At 38.5% G+C, this 20,585-nt stretch overlaps 1 protein-coding gene and 1 long non-coding RNA gene across 2 annotated transcripts in view; one reads left to right on the top strand and one right to left on the bottom strand.

Moving 5' to 3' along the window:
• The window catches only part of LOC132333364 (uncharacterized), an 80,604-nt gene extending 63,769 nt beyond the window's left edge, over positions 1-16,835 (top strand). The window contains exons 3-4 of the long non-coding RNA XR_009488147.1: positions 6,573-6,714; positions 16,674-16,835. This is a non-coding gene — a long non-coding RNA (uncharacterized LOC132333364). The remainder of the gene's footprint in view (positions 1-6,572; positions 6,715-16,673) is intronic.
• GALK2 (galactokinase 2) overlaps positions 1-19,444 on the bottom strand; it is a 45,060-nt gene extending 25,616 nt beyond the window's left edge. Inside the window, exons 1-5 of the mRNA XM_059858388.1 lie at positions 19,308-19,444; positions 17,250-17,338; positions 16,015-16,138; positions 11,016-11,106; positions 7,992-8,138 (exon numbers count right to left, since the gene is read on the bottom strand). Coding sequence (XP_059714371.1) covers positions 7,992-8,138; positions 11,016-11,106; positions 16,015-16,138; positions 17,250-17,338; positions 19,308-19,360 — 504 coding nt within the window. The 5' untranslated portion in view covers positions 19,361-19,444. The remainder of the gene's footprint in view (positions 1-7,991; positions 8,139-11,015; positions 11,107-16,014; positions 16,139-17,249; positions 17,339-19,307) is intronic.
• Between the last annotated feature and the right edge of the window lie 1,141 nt (positions 19,445-20,585).

The following is a 20,585-nucleotide window of genomic DNA, read 5'->3' as shown; positions in this document are numbered from 1 at the left end:
GGATTCTTACATGATAATGCTGTAAATATGTGTGACTTCATTACTAGAAAGTGAAAAAATCCCCATTTTACTACACAAGCTCTTGGAGTTTAGGCTTCCATGGAAAATATCTCTAAGGAAAAAAGTCTGTGAGAACCATGTAATAAAAGGAAATAGCTTTTGCCTATCTCAGAGCAATGCCTTGTTTCCATTCAACTTGCAAGACCCATAAGCTCTTTAGGGCAGGGACTGTTTGGATCACCTGCTATTTATATCTTTTCAGTGTATGTCTGACCTGTAAAAATACAGAGCTTCTTGGATCCCAGATTTCACTGCATAACTTGGCAACATCTCAAATGTCTGTCTGAAAAATACCTGGGCACGGAACTTCCTTGGATGTTCTGCATTTTCTGCAGAGAAGATGCACTGCAGTTTCTGCAGTGATTTTTTCCAGAGTCCTAACATGCATTTATGGTGGTCATTCTGTACCTTTATTTGTTCCATGTGGCTTTTTCCTAAATCTTTTTCAGTTTAACTGTCTTGGTTGGTAAGAAAGGAGAAAGGCAGACTTACAGCTCTTCCTAGACACCTTAGGGAAAATGTCACTGTATCATTTGCAATTTTAATGTGACAAATGAGCCACATAAAATGTTTGTTAATTAGTGTTAACATAAGCACATTGTAATGCAACCTCAAGCACTTCAGCACTACTATTTCACCCCTTTCCATGAGGTTGGAGTACCAAAGTCATCAGGAGGATTATGTGACCACATCTGCCCCTCCTGTGCAAAGTCCCTTTATTTAAACCTGGCAGTGACATGGCTGAAGCAAACTGTTCCCTTCTGCTGACTGTAGGGAGGTCGGTGAGTGGGGTAGCTGGGATGGAGACTGAAAATACCTGCAGTTATTCTAGCAGTACCCCGAGCTGCTTCCCACATTGGCTCTGAACACGGGGGAGGGATGAGCGTAACGTGGCAGCAGCAGTGGCTGGCAGGTGAGTAAAACCTTGAAGTCTCCCTGGTGATCTATCAAGAAATACTAAATATTGCAGCTTTTGAATGCCAGACCAAATATCATCCACACAAACACTACTTTTATAGCTGTTGGCAAGTACACATGCCAGGTTGGCTGTGCTTCCATGGGAGATGTTTAGAATCAATGAGTTTCATGATATAGTAACATCAGGTTTTCTGCTGTTTATCCAACAAAAAAGATACTACACAATAAATTTGAATATCCATAATTAAAACAATATAAAGCCACATCACTAGGAGAAGAATTTCAGTACATACAATTCACTAACAAACAATTAAGCATTAGGAAATTTATGTAAATTAATTACTTAAGGAAGCTGCTTTCATGTTTTAATGTTAGTTGGAGCACTAGGAAATATCTAAAACTAACAGTTTTCAAAATGTATTTTTTAGGCTGTTTGTTTGAGATGCTTAATTCTAAAGTCTGTCCAGAATGTATCCTACTGCAGAAGGTAACACCCTAGCAGGCAACAGGCTCCCTTTGCAGACCTAGGCTAGCTTTTGATCTAAGACTCTGCCTACTACCCCTGCTTTTTGTTTGAACAATTTAAGGTTCTCCCTGATAAGGAGCAAGTCAGTCTTGGGTTACGAAGAAAGAAATTACTACCACTTAAATCCATTTTATCTTGAGTCACAAGATTTCCTATCCAGCATGCAGAAAGTCTAATCTGGGAAATATATCAGTGGAGATATAATTTAGTCTGACAAAGAAAGGTTGTGATTTTTTATTATTAGTTGCCTTACGTGTAGTTACTCTAGATGGAGAGATTTCTTCTAGTAAGAACTCATCAGTAGCTCTGCATCATGTTACCTTGTTTTGGATTTTTAATGGGAAAAGTGAGCTTTCAGTAAAATGATACTTTTCACTAATATGTGCTTTTCTCTACTTATATTTCAATATGAAACACCTCAAATTCAGGTTTAGATTTACAGCTGAGTCTTTTTGCTCTTTCAAGTCAAAGAACTGATAAATTATAACCCACCCCATACAGCTCACTTGATTCTCTGTTGCCCCATCATTTATTTTACTTTCTATCAGTTTAATGTTAGTGATAATGAGCACAAAGACCTAAATGTAGAAAGGTATTTAGATATCCTAGGAATAATGAAGGTGAAATAAGTGATCACTTACTTATATTAAAAAAAAATCCTAAAAATAGAAACCTGAAGAATTATCAGAATGAAGACAGATAAGGGAGTTTCACCTTTAGTAGTCCTCTTGCTTACAAAGAGGCCAAGGGCCAACTGCTCTGATTTTGACTGATGCAATAATGGGTCTGGACAGTGTGTAAACTGTGACAGAATTTGTCCCCATATAACTGTCACTGTTAATATGTTCCAAATCAGTGATCAATCCCTTTCAATCTCCCACAGCCCTTCATAGAAGTAAACTTGTGTAAGAGTAAACCCCTTAAAAGAGTAAGACAATTAGTGAGTAGGAGACAGGCAAATATTTGTTAGTAAAACAGAATTAGTGTTGCTTAGTATTTTTTTGGAACAGCTCACCCTACATTACACAGAAACTTGATATACACAAATCCAGAACGACAGCAGCCAAAATAAAGCAATCTTCTCCATAAAATGATAGTATTAAATTACATCTGCCTCAGTGGTTTAATGTAGTTCATTTTGGCCCAAGTTAAGTGTGGTAGATTTTTTATGCACTATAGTGCAGTAGTAATGGTAAATAATCTTTAAAATAAAAAAAAAATCCAGTTTTCTTCTTGTTTTAAATTTTATTGTTTGCAAATGGAAGCTCCATGAAGAAAATGAATTTGTTAATCTAAGTTATTTTTAGCACTGTCATTTCCAGTGCTCCAGAATTCTCTTCATCATGCATATTTAAGTAACTGGAGTATTTAAATATCTATTCAGTCGAAAGTGCTGTGCATATATTTCCTTCCTCTATGGATATAGAGTAATGGTCCCCCAAAGAACATTCCTTAACATTTCAGCAAGTTAATCTGAAAAGTCAGACTCAGTCTGCTGCTTTCCTTTACAACTAATAATGTTGGTAATTTAATGGCAAATGTAGTGTAGATTTTCTGTTAAATTCTACAGACTTTGGTTCACAATACACAAGACTGAAAATGCAGAAAAAACATTTATAAAGATGAGTGTTTTACAGTAAGAAGGAAACATCCTCCATCATATAACATATTTCAAGTCTAGTTAGACTGTAATTTTTTCCAATCTGTGCACATTTTATATATATGTATATAGGTATAAAAATAATTTCTGAAATATAAGGTACTAAGTTTCATTTGGAAGGGTATAAAATGATGCTCAAATTTTTAATGTTATTTTTACCACCAGGAATGCCTTTATTTTTAATATCTCATATTGACTAGGCAAAGGTTGCTGAAAGTTACCATCTGCTTCCAGTTTGCACATAAAATTCCAATTAGCTGAACTTCATATATGTTTTGCAAGGTAATTATGCTTACTTTTTTCCAGAATGGGAATATATTTGTCAGATAGTATCTGGTTGTCCTCATAAGCACAGCAATCTTAGCTTGACTTTGTCTGCCCCCTAACATGCTCAAATAGAAGGTTATCAATTAGGTTGATGAGAGATTATGGCCTTTGATTACCACTGCTCTAAAGTACTCTGTTTCCCCTTGATTACAAACATACAGTCAAGCTTAACAAGGACCCTGTTTTTCAGTTCCACTGAGAGAAAGGAACTTTAGCATTTCTCTGTATTAACAGTACTTTAAAATACAGTATCTAGTTTTTGTGTAAACAATTTGGTTGCTCACATAATTATCCCGAGCATGCATCTATCAAAGATTTTTGATAGATCAATAAAATAAATTATAAAAGAAATATTTTTTAAATAAAATAAATTATAATCAAATCCTAAGAGTATTATCAGCACAAGTTACTCATTTCAAAGTCATACTACCAGTGTGGATACTCACAGGTTTTCTTGCCAGACAGCTATGGATTAGGAGTGGTAAAGGGCTCAACTCAAGCACTTTCATTATTATACAGAGGCTTCAGAAACCAAGTAGAAAGGATTCCAGATGGCCTATCTATTCTCTCACTGAAACCAGTGACAGTAGCAGGTATAGTAACTGTTGAAATACTGTTTAAAAATGTTTGAAACCCACACTCAAATTCTTCTGAGCTATAGTTTGGGAAAAGTGAAACCAATGGACACTGTGCCATTACAGGTTAGGTTTAAGTCCTTTATTTACTCTGTCTGACTTAGCTTCTTCTCAGTCTAGATAAAGCCAAATATGTTTCCCCTTCCTATACTCAACATTTCACAATAAATTAGATAAACCCTATTCAGTTTTGATCCCTTCTTCCCAATAAGTATGTGCACAGATACCCAGCCTTGATGTAACAGAAAAAATGTTAATGTGGCTGAACAGACCTTACTTTCACAAGATCTAACATTTGGACAACAATATTATTATCACATCTTTGAAGTAAATCTAGTTACTCAGTCCTAAGTGATTTTCTGTACTCATTAATTCCTACCACAAAACACAAAGCTGGGACAGTTTAGAGCATTATTACATTTTCTTTACCAAAAGTATCATCTCCTGATGAAAAGTTATACAAAAGATTGATTTTGTAGCAGTAAAATAAAAATCACTTAAAAATCAAGAACTACTGCTTCTGAGCACTGCTGCTGTTTGAGTGATGCCAACAGAGCCTTAGACTGGTATCCTGTTTGGAGGAGAAAAATGGATTCCTTTTAAAGATCGCATTCTACATTTTCCATCTTGTTATTTGAATGCTATTGCACTGCTGCAAATGGTTAGCACTGCACATCTGGCTGAATTGTCTTGAACTGGTATTTTCCCTAACTATTGTGTATGTGTATGATGGTTTTTTTTAAAAAAAAATATTGTATGCACACTGAAACAATGCCTTGTTTCAGCCTGCTACACACAATTAGTGAGAGCATGTTTTTTTCTGATTTTGTTTTCAATGTCAAAAAAGTGCTATTTTTAAAGTTAGCCACCATGAAATTCTAGCCATGCTTTTACAATGTTTTTTAATTTTGTGGGGTTTTGGCTCTTAATCTCATAGGCCTGAACCTCACACTGGAAGTGTTATCTCATAAAAGCTCTAAATTTCAATGACTTTTACTCTACAGCAACTATTTTAAACTTACATTTATCAGGAAAAAGAACATATAACTAAAATATTCTCATAAAAATAGTTTCACAGAAACAAAACAGATAAATGTTCCATTCAGTAAAAGGTCATTTTTTCATAACTTTGGCTACAGAAGCCCTACAATTCAGCCAAATTTGATTCCAAAGCCAAAAGTTTCTTGTCTTCCTGCTACAAACCATCATATTAAGATTTTGCAAAGTCCATCAGACTAGTGAGGGGCAAAAAGTCAACCTTTTCTCATAAAATTACCATCATAACCAAATATTGTTGCATATAAATACCACAATTTACAAGTTTCACAATTATAAAGCATTTGGAAAAAAAAAAAAAGATGGATGGGGGGGTAAAGTGATATTTCTAATTTAAAATAAACAAACACATAAATATCCAGAGCCTTAAAAATGTACGGTCCTGCTTAGCTTTCTAGTAGAAAGGATCTGGAAAGCCCCTTCTTGTGCTCAGCTAAGAATTTCCCTGCCACGGGGGAGCTCCCTGCTGACACAGAGCCAGCAGGACTGGATCCTGCACAGATCCCATTTGACACCAGCACAGGATGCATTAGGAGCTGGCAAGAAGTGGCCAGAGCACGTTTTATTCTTCTGAGGACTCACATGCCTAAATTGCTCTAATTTATACTCTGACTGGCCTTGCCTTTTACAAGGCAGTTCTGCTAAGCTAAGCATAAATCCAGTGCAACAGAGACTCTGGATTTAGCTACATATAAGAAGTCTCTCATGGTAAATCATAAATTAGTAAAAAACACTGAATGAGTTTTTACTGTCCTGTAAGATTTGAGGAAACTTAAAGCCTGGACAAAAGCAATCAGTCTTCAGAGCTGTCACCCTCTCTCCTAACCATGACAACCAGGTGCCTTGGTTTATGCAAGCATACAAAACCTTGGATATGTTTTTACCTGCTCCTATGGTGGCTATTGAGAAGTCTCATCTGTACATTAATTGCTCATTTTTCATTGTAAGTGCAAAATATCTGGCTGCAGACAGCAGGGTTTCCTGACAAAAATGTGCAATTGTGTCTCTTGTGTTTGTCCAACTGTATTTTAGACACAAGCTTACCTTTCAGCACATTTTTCAACTAGCAAGAAGAGGATTGAACAGGACATATGAGGAGAAGAAAAGACACTCAGTGGAGTCTCTGTCTTCCTTCTCTTCTTCCATAATTTTCTATGAAAATGACAGAAGTTTTGCACCTTTCTTTGCAACAAGTCTGGCATAATGCCGGCTGGTACTCCCAAGCCATGTGTAAGTTCAGCTCAAGATACACACTGTGTCATTTGTTCTCTGAAGAACACTGTGCAGAATTGGAATAATGAAAACCTGGCTTCTGGTTTTCCAGATACATATTTTTACCATCTAGTAAAATGTGGGCTTTCTGACCTCTGTCAATTTTATGCTCGTGCAGATACCCAATTTCTGAACATGTGCACTCCAGTGATTTTGATCAGCTGTTCCCAAGCTTCACTCTTGAGGGGACCACCATCAGAGACAGTGCTGACCTGTGGTAGGACCATCTATGCAAAACTAGAAGCTTCTTGTCAGGCCAGGTATGTATTCAGTCACCTCCAACCCTTTAATTACAGACTCACTCATCCAAGAAGGATCCCCAGTTCTGTGTTTTCACCTACCACTCCTCTCACCTCCCAAACCAGAGCCTCTCTTACGGTGTCCAGTCCCTTACAAGGTGGCCTTTGATCAGACACCAACACCAGTCAGGGTGACAGTAACTGTAGCCACATCCTCCTACCTAAAAAGCTTCCCTCCCTCTCCAACCCTGCTCCCTTCTGCCTGAGCCCTGCCTGACACTCCTCAAGCCAGCCCTGGGAGCTGGGCAATGTGGGATTGTGCACTCACTGCTGAGAGCATTCCTGCAACTGCAGCCTCATAGAGAAGTAAATTTCAGCAGATCAGCAAAAACCTTCTGTGTGGATCTGTTCACCTCATGGCTCAGAGAAATGCTTGTTACAAGCAGAGTTAACAGCTGCCATCATCATGTGCCACTTTCAGTTGGCTTTGTACCACATTTGGGAATGTCTGTCTTAGACAATAGGCACAAATATGTGTAACAGTCACATTTAGATCTGTTCTTTTCTCTTCCTGACAATGTTCTAATTTAAGATCCTAGTTTCACTTAACCAGACATTTTTAATGGAGAGAACTTCATTCCCATATGGCACCTTCAAGGACCATGACTCCTCCAGAAATCTGTATTACGCAAGCCAAACAGTGCTAACAGTTGTACTGCTAACAGGTCACATACTTGGGGTTTGTTTTTAGACTAATGTTTGTTTAAAAGTGAGGAATACATTTTGGATTGTAAATATGTGTTCCAAAAAAACTGTGAAGAGAATAAGGAGAGTCAGATGGAAGAATTTTACCTCTACTTTGTGCTGATTACATAATTTATCAAGAAATTGTTCCACAGGCCTCCAACAGATGCTCTGTTGTTAAAGCCATGAAAAGTCATTCAGGGAGAGAGTGAAGGCCTCGGGGGTGTGGTCCTCATGCTTCAGCACATATACCCTCAGCCCTGGCCTGCAGATAGCACATCTGGTCCAGGCATGGACCTGATGGTTGGCCAAAATACAGGCTTACAATAATGCTCCTTTTTTCAGCTTTAATGTAAGCCTGTTTTCTTGCCAAATTCAAATCCTGCCAAAATTTGGCCAAAGATGTTTGCTCGATTGTGCAATATCTTAAGTTTATATCCAACAACTCTCTGCAAAAACAATTGTATCGTGTTTTTAATGTTTACAGGCATTAACAATATTTAATTTAAAGTAGAATTTTACTGCTGACACTCTCGTGTTTTACAGTAAATTACCTTAGAGAGGGTTTTTCCATTAGCTCTGAGTGTCACGAGTCCTGCACAGCACACCAAAGCACTGGAGCTAGAGAGACCAGAACTTGGAGGGATGGTTCCATCTAGCAGACAATTCATTCCAGTTGGGTTATTGAGACCAAAATGTTCCTAACAATGAAAAAATAAACAATCTCAGTTTCAAGTACAGACAGGCTCAGGCTTGCAATTATCTGATACTTAGAAAGAGAATCTTTCTGCTGAGTTGCTGGAAGCAAGAACCTGCTTCTGTTATCTCCAAAATAAAGCAAAAGCAAAATCTTTATTCTATTCCTTAAGAACAAAGCCAATGGTGGGGTTTCAGCCAAAGGTATGTCTGCAATGGCTGTACACAAACATATAACTACCCCAAGCAGAACTCAGGATGGGCTGCACGCCCAAGAATTTACCAAGCTTCGTGGGTGGGTTTTGCAGCAACTGGCTCTGCTTTGAGCTGCTGTGGTGACAGTGCGAAGTTACCACTCCTTTTATATCCTACTTTTGTCCTTTTCTCAACAGCTCTTCATTTAGGCACCACAAAGAGCTCAAGGTCCAATTTATGCTTCACTTCCAATGCTGGCACGTGGTATTAGGGAGCCACATGACACTGAGGGGAACCAGTAGCCATGCAGTGTTTTCAAAGCAGATACTTGTGTCCTGAAGCATCCACAGGACTGACACTGGGAAAACCACAATGCTGCTTAAGGAGCTCTTTGCTTTAGGGTCACAAAGACACACCTACCAGTGGGGATGGTCTCTGGCATGCTATTTTTTGAATGAAGTTTAAAATATTCTAACATTCATGACAGATAATACAGATGATACATTTAATCCAGAAGTCATAAATCCTCATGTACATTCTCTTTTAAATATTCTTTAGTTGCTTTTTCTTTTTATTTATAATCACTTCTATATAAATTTCTCTCTGCTATTAATTTGAAACAAACATGCAGTACTTATTAAAAAATCATTGACTGTATATGGGGGGGCATATAAATAGCTAACTTCTGATGCAATTTATACGTCAATAAACTGTTACAGTGCCAATAATCAGGAAAAATAATAGTATTTACTTGAAGAAATGTCCACCTTGAAAAGATTTCTACTACTTCTCCTGAAACAACTTCAACCATAAATACCAATGGTAGAGATCAGCAAACACAAAGAGCCTCCTTTAAAGTCTTCTACCATCACTTCAGATTATATTTTGAATTTCCTGTTTTACAAATAAAGGAAATTCATATCTAGAATACTATTGCTGCCCATGCCCCTTCATGAAGAACACTAGACAGGTTTGTTCATAAACAGAAAATGCTTGAGTAACCAGAAACTGATCCACAGTTTCTGGATTGTCTTGAATGTGAATCAGGCTTGCAGACTTATCACGCGATGTTTAAATAGAAAATGTACTTCAGTTTCAAAAATGAAAATGGACTTTGCCAAGTTCTGCAACAGTTCTGTCCCAAAAGGATAGCATGTTCAACTTAATATAAACAGATTATCCCGCTGGACCCTCTGAGTACTTGTATTTCAGAGTTTCTTAAGTCTGTAACATTTATGCTTATTTTCTGCCAGTACCAGAGTCTGCAAACCTGCTTTGCAAATTAACCTTCAAGTATGAAAGCTTGTCCTTAGGAAACAGATCTCAGTAGCAGACTGCAAAATAAATAAAGTCAATTGGTCATGCAAGCCTTAGTATAAGAAAGGATATATTGTAAAGAAACCTAATCTATATCTCTACATTCAGTGCAATTTAAATGCCTGTATTACTGAGTAATACACAATTGAAAATACTCATGTTACTGCACACATAAGTAATTTATTTGGGTCTAGGCATAGGAGCAGGGAGTGGTTTAGGACCTGTGAATTGTAATAAAGTAATTTGTGGCCCTGATTGTTCCGAATATTGTATTTTGAAGACTCCAGGGGCAGGTCTGAGGTAGGCTTTTCAGCAGTCTGCAGTCCTTATCTATTGGATCATCCTGTGGGGTGACCCAGATGGCCTATCCTGAGGCAAACTTCATGTGCTTTAAAAAGCACATTTACCCATAATTTGGGCTGGCTGTGGCGACTTGTTCCTGACCTGCCATCACTGTTTATCCCATCTGCCCTTCCAGAAATATCATTAGACTGACATCAAGAAGAGAATACACCTTTTTCTTTCCCCTCAAAGGGCCATGAATTCTGTGAATTCTGTGCCTCACCTGCAAAGAGCAGGTGAGACTTGCAGGAGCCTCGATGGTGAGTTAAGGCTGCCTCCCAGGGCAGCACTGAGGAGCAGCACTTGTTTTCATAACAGCTGGGTCTTCAGGGCCAGGGAGATAAATCTTGAGTGGGCAGACAGGAAAGCATCTGGGAGGCTGGGCTCCTGCCTTTTCCGTAAGTGTGCCCCCTCCTGCACAGCTGCACTTTTAACTCAGGGCATTCTGAAAATCCCATTCAAGTTCCAAACCCTGAAAACCAGGATGAGTAATTGTTCTTAATGGATTATTTCTTCTGTATGCTGTTCACTTGGCTTTTGCATTTTCTTTTACTTACTGCATGAGTCAGCTTCACTCAGCTGTTGTGCACAAATTACAGGTTTTCAGCTTTAATGGAAGTCCATGTTTTTTAAATGCTTCCATAGAAAGAAAAGGGTTAAGATATGATCTTCATGTCCTGAAAAACAAACTTCCCAACCTTTTTCAAAGCAGATTTTAATTAAATTAATTCCATTGGAAAGCAATCCTTTTGACTTCAAAATACAGAAATGTCATCCTGATAATGTTTGATCACAACATTCTGAAGCAATTATTTGCTATTGTAATTTGGTTTATAGAGATGAAAATAGTGCTCTGCCAATATTTTAAAGCAAACCCACTCATATCTCCTCTTTAAGTTCTAACATAAAGATATTTATCTTTATGTTAAAAAAAAGCTGTAGAATGCAGGGAAACATTTCATTAAATAGGTATTCTTGTTGTATTTTACTTCTACATTAATTTCATAAATTAAATCGATTTGGCTTACCTGAATACCCTTCAGTCCACACAGGAAGTAGTTATGCCACTGAGGTTTGGTTTTGTTAATCTGAATGTTATTAACACTAGTACTGAAATCCCTGCAAAAACAGAAAAATCTTAAGGCTTTAATTTGTATTAAATTTAGTTCGAAAAAACATGGCTTGTTACTGCCACCTGCTGACGGACAAAACTGGTTTGATGGTTTTCAGTGCAATGTTTTCTGGCTTGGTTTCTTGTTTGGTCTTTTTACATTTCTTTTATCTTCATTAATCGTTTCTATATGGTTATTTTAGATTAAAGCATGAGAATTCTTGAGAAAGTATAAAGAATATATTAAATAAATGCAGAAATTAAGCTGCCTTTGACATCCTTAATTAAGGCAGGATGCCTTCTATCATGTATGCGTATGCTTTCATGATTTCTTAGAAGGGAATTCAAATAATCATATCTGTCAAACTATGTCTAGAGACAGATAAACTTCAGGCTCTCTGGTAATTCCTGCTCAGGATTTCATCTTCATTACCTTTGCTCTGAATGGCACTTCACTAAAACAAGCCTAATGCTCCAGATTTATATTATGTATGTTACAAGACAAAAATATTTAGTTTAAATCTTTTATCTGTTTCCTCCCAGATAATTCCTACTCCACCTTTCTTTCAAAGTAATAAAAATATTGAGCTTGAATGTTTCTAAAGAACAGTCAGGAGCTGTCAAAATGGGCATGGATGACACACAGAGGCCTCAGGGAGATGCAAGTTTTTTGGCAGTCTGTACCCTTGAACACCCAGGAACTTCATCTGCTTGATGGTATGACAGCAGGTGCCCAACACAGAAACAGCAAAGGCACTGAGAACAGCAAGAAATCAAATTTAAAATATTCAAAAGTTCCAGACTAACATGTGCTCTACAAGGCAAGTTCTGCTAAAAAATATGAACAGAGGCAGCTGAATTCCTGGAAATATTTAACAGGAATAAAACCAGTTTCAAGAAATAATACTTCAGGGGGAAGTCTGCAACTCCTAAAAAGATGGAAATTTTCCTTCTTACACTGGTCTTAGTAAACTACATAGATTATTGATTTCCTGGGCTTATTTTTGTCCAAAAGGACATCACTAATTAATACTTGGAATGGATACCAGTGAAAAGATGTTTTTATCAGTTAATTATTCTGTTACCTATGGAGAAAAAGTCATACAAATCTAAAGCATCTTTACTATGATATAATTGTATTCCAGCAATGTCTGAAAAGCTCACTTTATTCTGGTGCACTTAAAGGCTGCATTTTTTGTGTCATGTAACCCCCAAAGCAACAAGCAGTGTTGCAGTGGCACCACCATTCATCTGGTCTATTGCTTGCCCTGCTGTAGTGAGGAACTCCACTTGTGCTGCCAGCCTACAGCCTATTCCCAGCTCCATGGCACACAACATATCTGGCACTTGGATTATCAACTTAGAATTCCCATTTTGCCAGTTAGACATTCAAATTTAACCTTAATTACAGTGCAAACCCATCAGGTTGGTGTACAGTTTAATGTGTAAGCTGCTATCTTAGTGCCACAAACAGGATTTTTATCAGCAGTGCAGCAGCAAAGAATTGCACAAAGCTAGAGTAAGAAATTACTAGGTTTTGCTGAGGAACACAAAAGATATGAAAGGGAGTACTGAGAGAAGAGTACTAGGAAAGTTTGAGAATGGCTGTAAATTCTCCCAGCTTGAGATTCATGTGTATTTAGAATGATCTCCAAGAAAATAAAACATCAACGTGCTTATGGTTTTTGAATAAAATAAACCCCCCATGAGGTATTTGTAAAATAGAAAATACTTGTCATATGTAAAGAAGATTATAAAAATCTGTGGTTATGCTTGCTTCCTACAATAATCCTAAATTATTGTTGAAAAAAACAAGGCTGGTAGAAAGCAATGTGTGAAAGTGATTAAGAGAAAAGGAATCTTAAGTCTTCTTTGCCTCAAAGAATTCTAAAATATTTTTTCTTCATAATTCATTTTACCCTCTCAGAGTAAAATTTCAATGAACAAGAAGACACATATTATGATTATATATTTGCTGGTTCTCAAATTAAAATAATGACTTCTTAAAATGCATTTTGCTATTTTCTGCAATCTTCTCACATAGAAAATTGAAGAAAAAATATTGCTTTGATTTTGGCAGGTTTTATATGGACATAATTCACACAAACACAGAATGTGGTACTGTCAAAATCCCCAGAATCCTTGTCTATTTTTTATCACATTCAGTTTTTTATAAAAAACAGTTCCTAAATATCCAAGCTTTATCTTAAATCAGTAAATTTTCAGGCTTGCCTTTGAACCTCCTACTGAAAATTAGGCAGTTTAATATAAGAACTTTATAGCAAACTAAAATAAAATATTGGGAAAAACATACCCATGAAATAAAAATATTCTGATATTGTCTGTTCCAGCCTTTCCGTTTTAAAGAATGCTAGAGGAAAAATGTCAGTTCTCCATAACCAGACATAAAAACTTCAATTTTTCTGTATAATTAGAAGAGATAGGATTTTTAAGTTTGAGGTGGTTTTTACTGCTTGAAAAGTAAACAATCTTTATTTTTGGGAGATCAATTTGGCTCTTTCTCACAGAACCTTATTGTCCTGTCAATATATTAGTTTATCTGTTTGAGTCTTCTGTATAAATACTCTGATTTAAAAACAAACAAAACTTTCAGGTTTTGATGTGAGATGGAAACTGGTAATTACCATCCTCTGGTACTTCTGAAGGCACTTTGAGAAGTATAATGTCAGATATTCTCTCTACACATACTTCTCAATTACAAAGTTGTTGTGTGAAGGGAAGGTATCAGGAACTTCAGAAGAATGTAAGTTTTGAATACCTTTTTAGTCCCAATAACATAAAAGACATCAGATCAGTTGAGATAATATATGATAAAAAACAAACAGGTGGTTTTGCTGTTCTCTGTTCTATTTCTACTGAAAGGTAACATGAATATCAGGGTGGAAGAGTGCTACAGAACTGTTCCACAGTTTACCAGTTCACAAAATAAGAATGAAATAGGAAATAGTATTTCTACAGAGGATTCTGGTTAGTCTTTGGTCACCAAAGGCCTATAGATACACATTCACCACAGGAATAAATCTACCAGTGTAACAGGCTGGGAAAAAAAGACATACTGTCATCAGTTTTGTTATGTGGTGTAACATTCAAAGTGTTGAAAAATATTTCTTTGTTATGAAATTATGGACATGTTTTAGCTTTGTTTTTAAGCAACAGTGTCTCAACAAAACCAAGATGCTTAATGCTGAGTTCTGAGATCTTTTCTTGGTTTATGGTTTAAAGCATATGATTTTAAACTGAAACCAGGGCAGATGTAAAAATATAGTGACAGTGTGTGCACTATGTTTTAAATTCAAAGGCTGTAATTCTACATTTTGTGGAACTGTCCTGAGAAGGCCATTTCAATTGCAATTTAATGCAGCAAAGCTTGAAGACCAAGTGAAAATGTTTACCTTTTTATTACTGCTTTATTTTGTGTTCACTATAACAACTTGTCCTAATCAAAACTATTGTAATTCTGAAGCTATTGTCTCTTGCAGAATGGTTTTGCAACACAGCTTAAGCCCTGGTGGGAGGTTGCTATTGAAGAAAGGGAAAGGTCCCATACACACCTTCCATTTCCCTTCCCTGTTCACCACTGCTTGTTCCCACTGTTTACCCCAAGTCAGCTTTAGTGCTGAGTGCATGGCAATTCACTAAAATGACAGAAAATTATCCAAGCAAAAAATGGGGGAATAGTGCACTTTACCTTAAGATCAAACAAGTACTCTGCACCTGCTAAAAGGCTGAGTTGATCTTAGAAGCAGGTACAGGGAGACTAGAGGTAAAAGAAGCCAAGTGGCAGTGGCAGACTCTTAATTCAGCCCAGCTATAATGTGAAAACATACTCCACAAAGTGAAAAATCTCTGAGTATTTATACTTAGCATGGAAGTAGAAATTCCTTTGAACTGTCTTAGTCACAGGCAGCAGTTCAGAATGTGTTTATAACAAACAGCTTTAAGCAGGAATATGTGCTCAAGTGTTTCCCACTTTTGACAGTATGTTCCTGTCCCTGTGCTGCCACACACTGTGCTTTCAGGAACTAATTTACCAATTAAACCAACGGCTCAATAAAAATGGCTTAAACTAAGCTTTTGCTGATTCTCATTTTTGCAAAATGTCCACAAAAGCTCATGCGGGTGAGTGACCTGATCTGAACTGCCATGCAACTGCACAAATATCAGTCTGGTACAAAGAGGCAGAAAAACGTGCCAGAAGTTGAAAAGAGTGGCAGGATTATTTCCCTATGTTCAGCACTTGTGAGACCATAGCTGGAATATTGCATCCAGTTTTGGGGTTTCCCAATACATGAAAGACATTGGCAGGCAGTTCAGCAGAAGGTCAACAAGATTATTTACAAGGGCTCTTCAAAGGTCCTTTCCAACCTAAATTGCCCTGTAATTCTGTGAACAACAGCTGTGGAGGAAGTGGAAGCGAGGGAATACAGATTTTTTGAGCCAGGATTGTTGCTAAAGCTGTTGTGCTGTGAAAACACAGGCCCAGGTTCTCCAGAGCAGGGGAGTGTTACCTTACTTTTGCAGTAATTGATTACAAAACATTTCACTCCCTTCTCTAGGGGATATGGAGCTGCTGCCAGTTATGGGGATTATATCAAGAAAGATGAGATAAAAGAAGGGAGGACAGAATTGCAGAATTTTAGAAGGATTGAAAAATTAGAGGCCTTACAGAGTAATATGAACAAATAGGTGGGGGACAGCAGCTGCAAAGCTATTGCTCTAAACTGATAGACATGGCATGGAGTCAGTCTGTGGGATTCCATCTGCTGATATAAATTGTTTACACAATCAGACTCTGTATTGCAATGGAAGTCTGTCAGATCTCTGAAAAGGTAAACTGTATTGCAATGCATGAAGAGGTTCATCAAAAATAATGAATAAACAAAGTAATTACATACAAGTACGAAGAATTGGTATTTGCCAGTTGCAAAACTTGAGTTTGTGCAGGTTCTACGGCAATCAGGATATCTTGTTCTATAGCCATGGGGAGCACAGCATAACCACAGTAGTCTATGTGTTCTCCTAGCAAAGAAACAAAGAAAATACTTTGTAATAATTCTTTCTAGAATAGAAGTAACACAATTTCTATGGGTCTTCACCGTTGTTTACTGGATGAGACAATTTCTTACTTAGTTTCAACTCTTATTACCTAAAGTTTGGGGTACATTTCCTCCGTTTCTTATTACTCCACAAAGTTTTTCTTTCTTTAGTGATTTTTGCACCTGTTTATAAATGTTTGTATTTTACCACTGGCTTACAAAAATTTTAAAAATCCCCCACCATGTAGATTACTGTTCAAGAATCAGAACTGTCATACAATTTCTGGACCTTTTCCCAAGAAGATAACTACTATATATAAATAATCATTAATACAGTTGCATACAACACATAAAGTAACAATCAAATAGAAAATGTATGTAGTAAACATCCTCTCCCTTGGGAATAATTCCCAGCTACCATATGCTGTCTATTTAGTCTATATGAGATGTTCACACAACACTGAGATAAAAATTAACATTAACTGCATAATAAACTGATTTACTGCTCTGTTTCTCAGGATCCTTTTACTACATCTTCAAATGTGTAGGATTATTTTATGAACATATGCAGTAAACTCAGCTGCAGCGAGAACACAATCCTAACACGGACAGAGAATCTGAAAAACAAGGCTGCTATAGAAATAAAGGTAAGTCCTAAACTCAAAATAATTGTGTCTCTCCAGTCTGCCAGTGAATCACATCCACTATTTTAGGTTCTGTGGATACATCTCTATGGAAGAGTAAACAAGAGATGATGGTAGAATCATTTCATGCTTTATCATGTATATTGCTGTGGGGCTGGTTATATTTGGTAACTTTAATTGATTAAAAAAATAAGCTGGCAAGTTACTGCAATTTTCAAAACCATCACTACTGTCTATAAATGTTTTTCTCCAAAACTGATATCTATGTAGAGTTTTTTATAATAAGATACAGTAAAATCTACTAAATTATATATGATTTTCCATTTATCACAAGAAACTTCTCTGAAAAAATAAAATTAAGACCATCATTTTCATTCTGTGTTTTAAACTACTACATTTCCATGATGACATATGAAGTAAAACAACATAAGGTTAATTTTTCTCTTTTACCTATTAAATTGACTCGTCCTGGTGCTCGAGCATAAAACTTGGGAGCTGATCCAAACTTTGATATAAACATCTCCTTCAGTTTCTGCAATCTGAAAGGCAGGTTAGAAATATTTAGAAGGACTATATTTGCATAAAAGACAGGAAGCTTCAATGCTTCTTGAAGCAAATTCAGTTTAGCTTCCTGAAGTATGTGGAGTTTTCTCTGCTGCATCAGGAGTGACATTAAGCTGGTTATTTCTGTTCTTCACATAACAGTGAAGCCTCTACTTAGATTTTGATTTTTATCAATTTTCATATTTGGCACTACCCCATCTTTGTATAAATACATACACAGAGAACTAAAATTCCAAACGTCAGATTGGCTTATGACAGTATTTACTCCACAGGATTCCAGCAAAAGTACTTCAGGTTTTCCATTTAGAGGTGCCTGATGTGCTACTGAAATTTCAAAGCAAATATTTTTTTTTATTTATTTATTGCTTTACTTCCTGCAACTGTAAAGGTACCAACCTTCTGCCTCATGCTTGCAAAGTTGGGATACTTTAGTGTGTCATGCAGAACAGTAGGAAAACGAGGGCTGAGAACAGATGAAGCCATTTATTTTAGTGAAGCATAGGAAACTTGACAGCAATTCATTTTGAAACTACCTTAAAGCAAAATTTTAGTCTACTGACAAAAATCTAGTAACAGGAACCTTGATAAGGTTTCTACATTTAATCTAAATCTAGAACTGGAAGCCTAGTTAATGCAAAGTGGAAGTAAGAAGACTGCAATGAGAAACAGATGTTAGAAAATTCCACAATTACTTTGTTTCTACATCTTTGTAAAGGCCGTGTTACTGTTCAGCTACCTGTATGCAAATGTTTCATAAGGTTTTTATAAATAGAAAGCTACAATATATTATTTTTTGTGATATTTTTTAACAGATCTTTCGGTACCTTCCTATCTTTGTGCCCAGTTACAAAGCTGTATTAGGTCTATGATTTCCCCTTCTTATAATCTCCCCTAGTATTGACTGGTATATCGCTCATCCAATTAGCAAAAGCAATTTCTGCCATTTCATTGTTCAATCCCTCCTCTAGATCACATTAATAATATTATTGTCCACGGGGGAATCTGTTGGCAGAATTCTAGGTGTTAACTTTATTCCTTTTTGTGTCAGTATTTAGAATGTTGCTTTGTTTCACAGATATTTTTATAGTAGTGTTGGTACCAAGAGACAACAAACAAAGCAGTCATGAGGGCATGTTTATCTAAGTGCTGACTGATCTCTTTTTTTAATGTGGGTTTTACAAGCAGGCGTGATGAAAGGCTATTTACAGGCTTTGGCCTTGATGTTGCAAGACACGCACTGCATTTCAAGCACCTCCATCAAGAAGAAAATTGTCAGAAGCCTTAAAGCAAAGGCACTCCTCACAACTTCACACTTCCAAGTCTGGAAATGCTGGACTCGTCGTTTCCGTGGGATTTACGGTGCAATCGTACGCGGCATTTTAAGAAGCGCCCCTTGTGCAGCGCTAAGGCAGCAGAAAGGTTCGTCTGTGTGCGCGTTAAGTGCACCCACCGAGCGCAGCTCCACGGGCAAGGAGCGGGAGCTGGCACGTGCCGCAGCCACTCCCAGGATGAGCCCGGCTAGCGCTGCTCCAGGGCCTTTTCCAGCAAAAAGGACGAGAGAATAATCAGCATTCCCCAAAAACTCTGGGGAAAAAATGATGTAGGCGAAATGATGAATGAACAAATGAATGAATGAATGAACGATTCCTCCTGCTGCCCCAGCGCCACCCTGCGAGGGGCGTCAGGGCGGGCCGGGTTGCTGTGGGCGGGAGAAGGGGCCGGAGCCCGGCGCGCCCCGGGCAGCGGGAGCTTCCCGAGCAGTTTTTGGTCGTGTCAGGAAAAAACCTACGGCGTGTGGACGCTACGAGTCCACACCTCTTCGCACCTCAGCCCGGAGCATGAGGACGAGCCTTCCCAACCATCCTCCCACCTCCCGCGGCCGCCCGCAGACCGCCCACCCGCCCCGGGATGAACGGCGACGGGGTCGGGGAGCGACCCACCCACCTGGGCTGCTCCACCAGCTGCACCGGGAGGGCGCAGGGGCTGTCCCCCGCCATGGCGGCTGCACGGCGGGCCCGGCTGAGGCGGCTCCGGCGGGGCCGCGGTCACGGGGCAGGCGAACGCCGCGTCCTTCCGGGCGGCAGCGCCGGCGGCCCGGCCCCGTCCCGCCCCGCCGGCCGTGCTCGGCCCTGGGCATCCCTCGGGCCGTGGAGCCGCTCCGCTCTCGGCCCCGCGCCCGCCACAGCCCACATGGGACGGGGAAGCTGCTGCGACGTGCGAAAGAAATGTTTGGGGTTTTCCGGTATTCCTGCCGGTGCTCCTGCAAAATGCACGTGCAATGAAAATAATGGACAGTCGCATCCCTCATGGTGTGGAGGAGTGGGTGTCTATGTCCCCGTGTTTTTTGTGGTGTGTGGTTCCTCCATCTCCCCTCCCAACAGGTGGCCTCATGGCTCCTGTTACCCTCGGGTTAATGGCTACAGATACTTGCAAGAAACTGAGCATTTTAAAAGTGTTCGCAGGCTCACTCACTGAGTATTTTGGTGTATATCTTTGTCCATTTTGGTATCTATCTTACTGTTTCTCATCCCATTTAGGGAGCTCCAAGTAACAAATCTCATTGCGGGTTTTCCGAGGTAAAATATTTATTTCTCCCTTAGCATAGTCGTTGAATATAAACACAGCTTTTAAAAGACTTGTCAGTAGCTGTAGGGGGGGAAAAATAAGCCAAAAACCCAGTGTCAGAAACCATAACAGTATAAAATGACCAATAACAGGAAAACCTGGAGACCTAGTAAATATTGCAGATGCATCTGGGTGTCTGTGAGAACCCCAGGCCTTGTGGAGATGGGGAGGCAGAGCTTGTGACTTGGGGGTTTTGCCTCACTCAGTTGAAGGCAGCAGCAGAAATTACCATGTAAAAATCTTTATAAAACCATTGCTTTACAAGGCTTGTGGATTTAAAGAGTTCAGGCCTTTAAATCTGCTGCTCTGGTATTACTTGTTTATGGAGAACGCAGCCCAGGTAAACTCAGCAATAGTGAGCAAAGCAAAATGGAGCTGAGCAGTGATGCTGATCACAGCAACAGGCTGAGCTTTCACAGAATGGGTCAGGGTGGAAGGGACCACCGTGGCTCATCTGGTCCAACCTCTCTGCTCAGGAAGGGTCATCCCAGAGCACATGGACCAGGATTGTGTTCAGACGGTTCTGGAGTATCTCCAGTCAGGGAGCCTCCACAACCTCTCTGAGCAATCTGTTCCAGTACATGGTCACTTGCATAG

This window comes from Haemorhous mexicanus, chromosome 13 (assembly GCF_027477595.1).
Source record: "Haemorhous mexicanus isolate bHaeMex1 chromosome 13, bHaeMex1.pri, whole genome shotgun sequence".
Lineage (NCBI taxonomy): Eukaryota > Metazoa > Chordata > Aves > Passeriformes > Fringillidae > Haemorhous > Haemorhous mexicanus.
The sequence above is the reverse complement of the archived record's forward strand: the minus strand, read 5'-3'. Positions and strand labels throughout refer to the sequence as shown.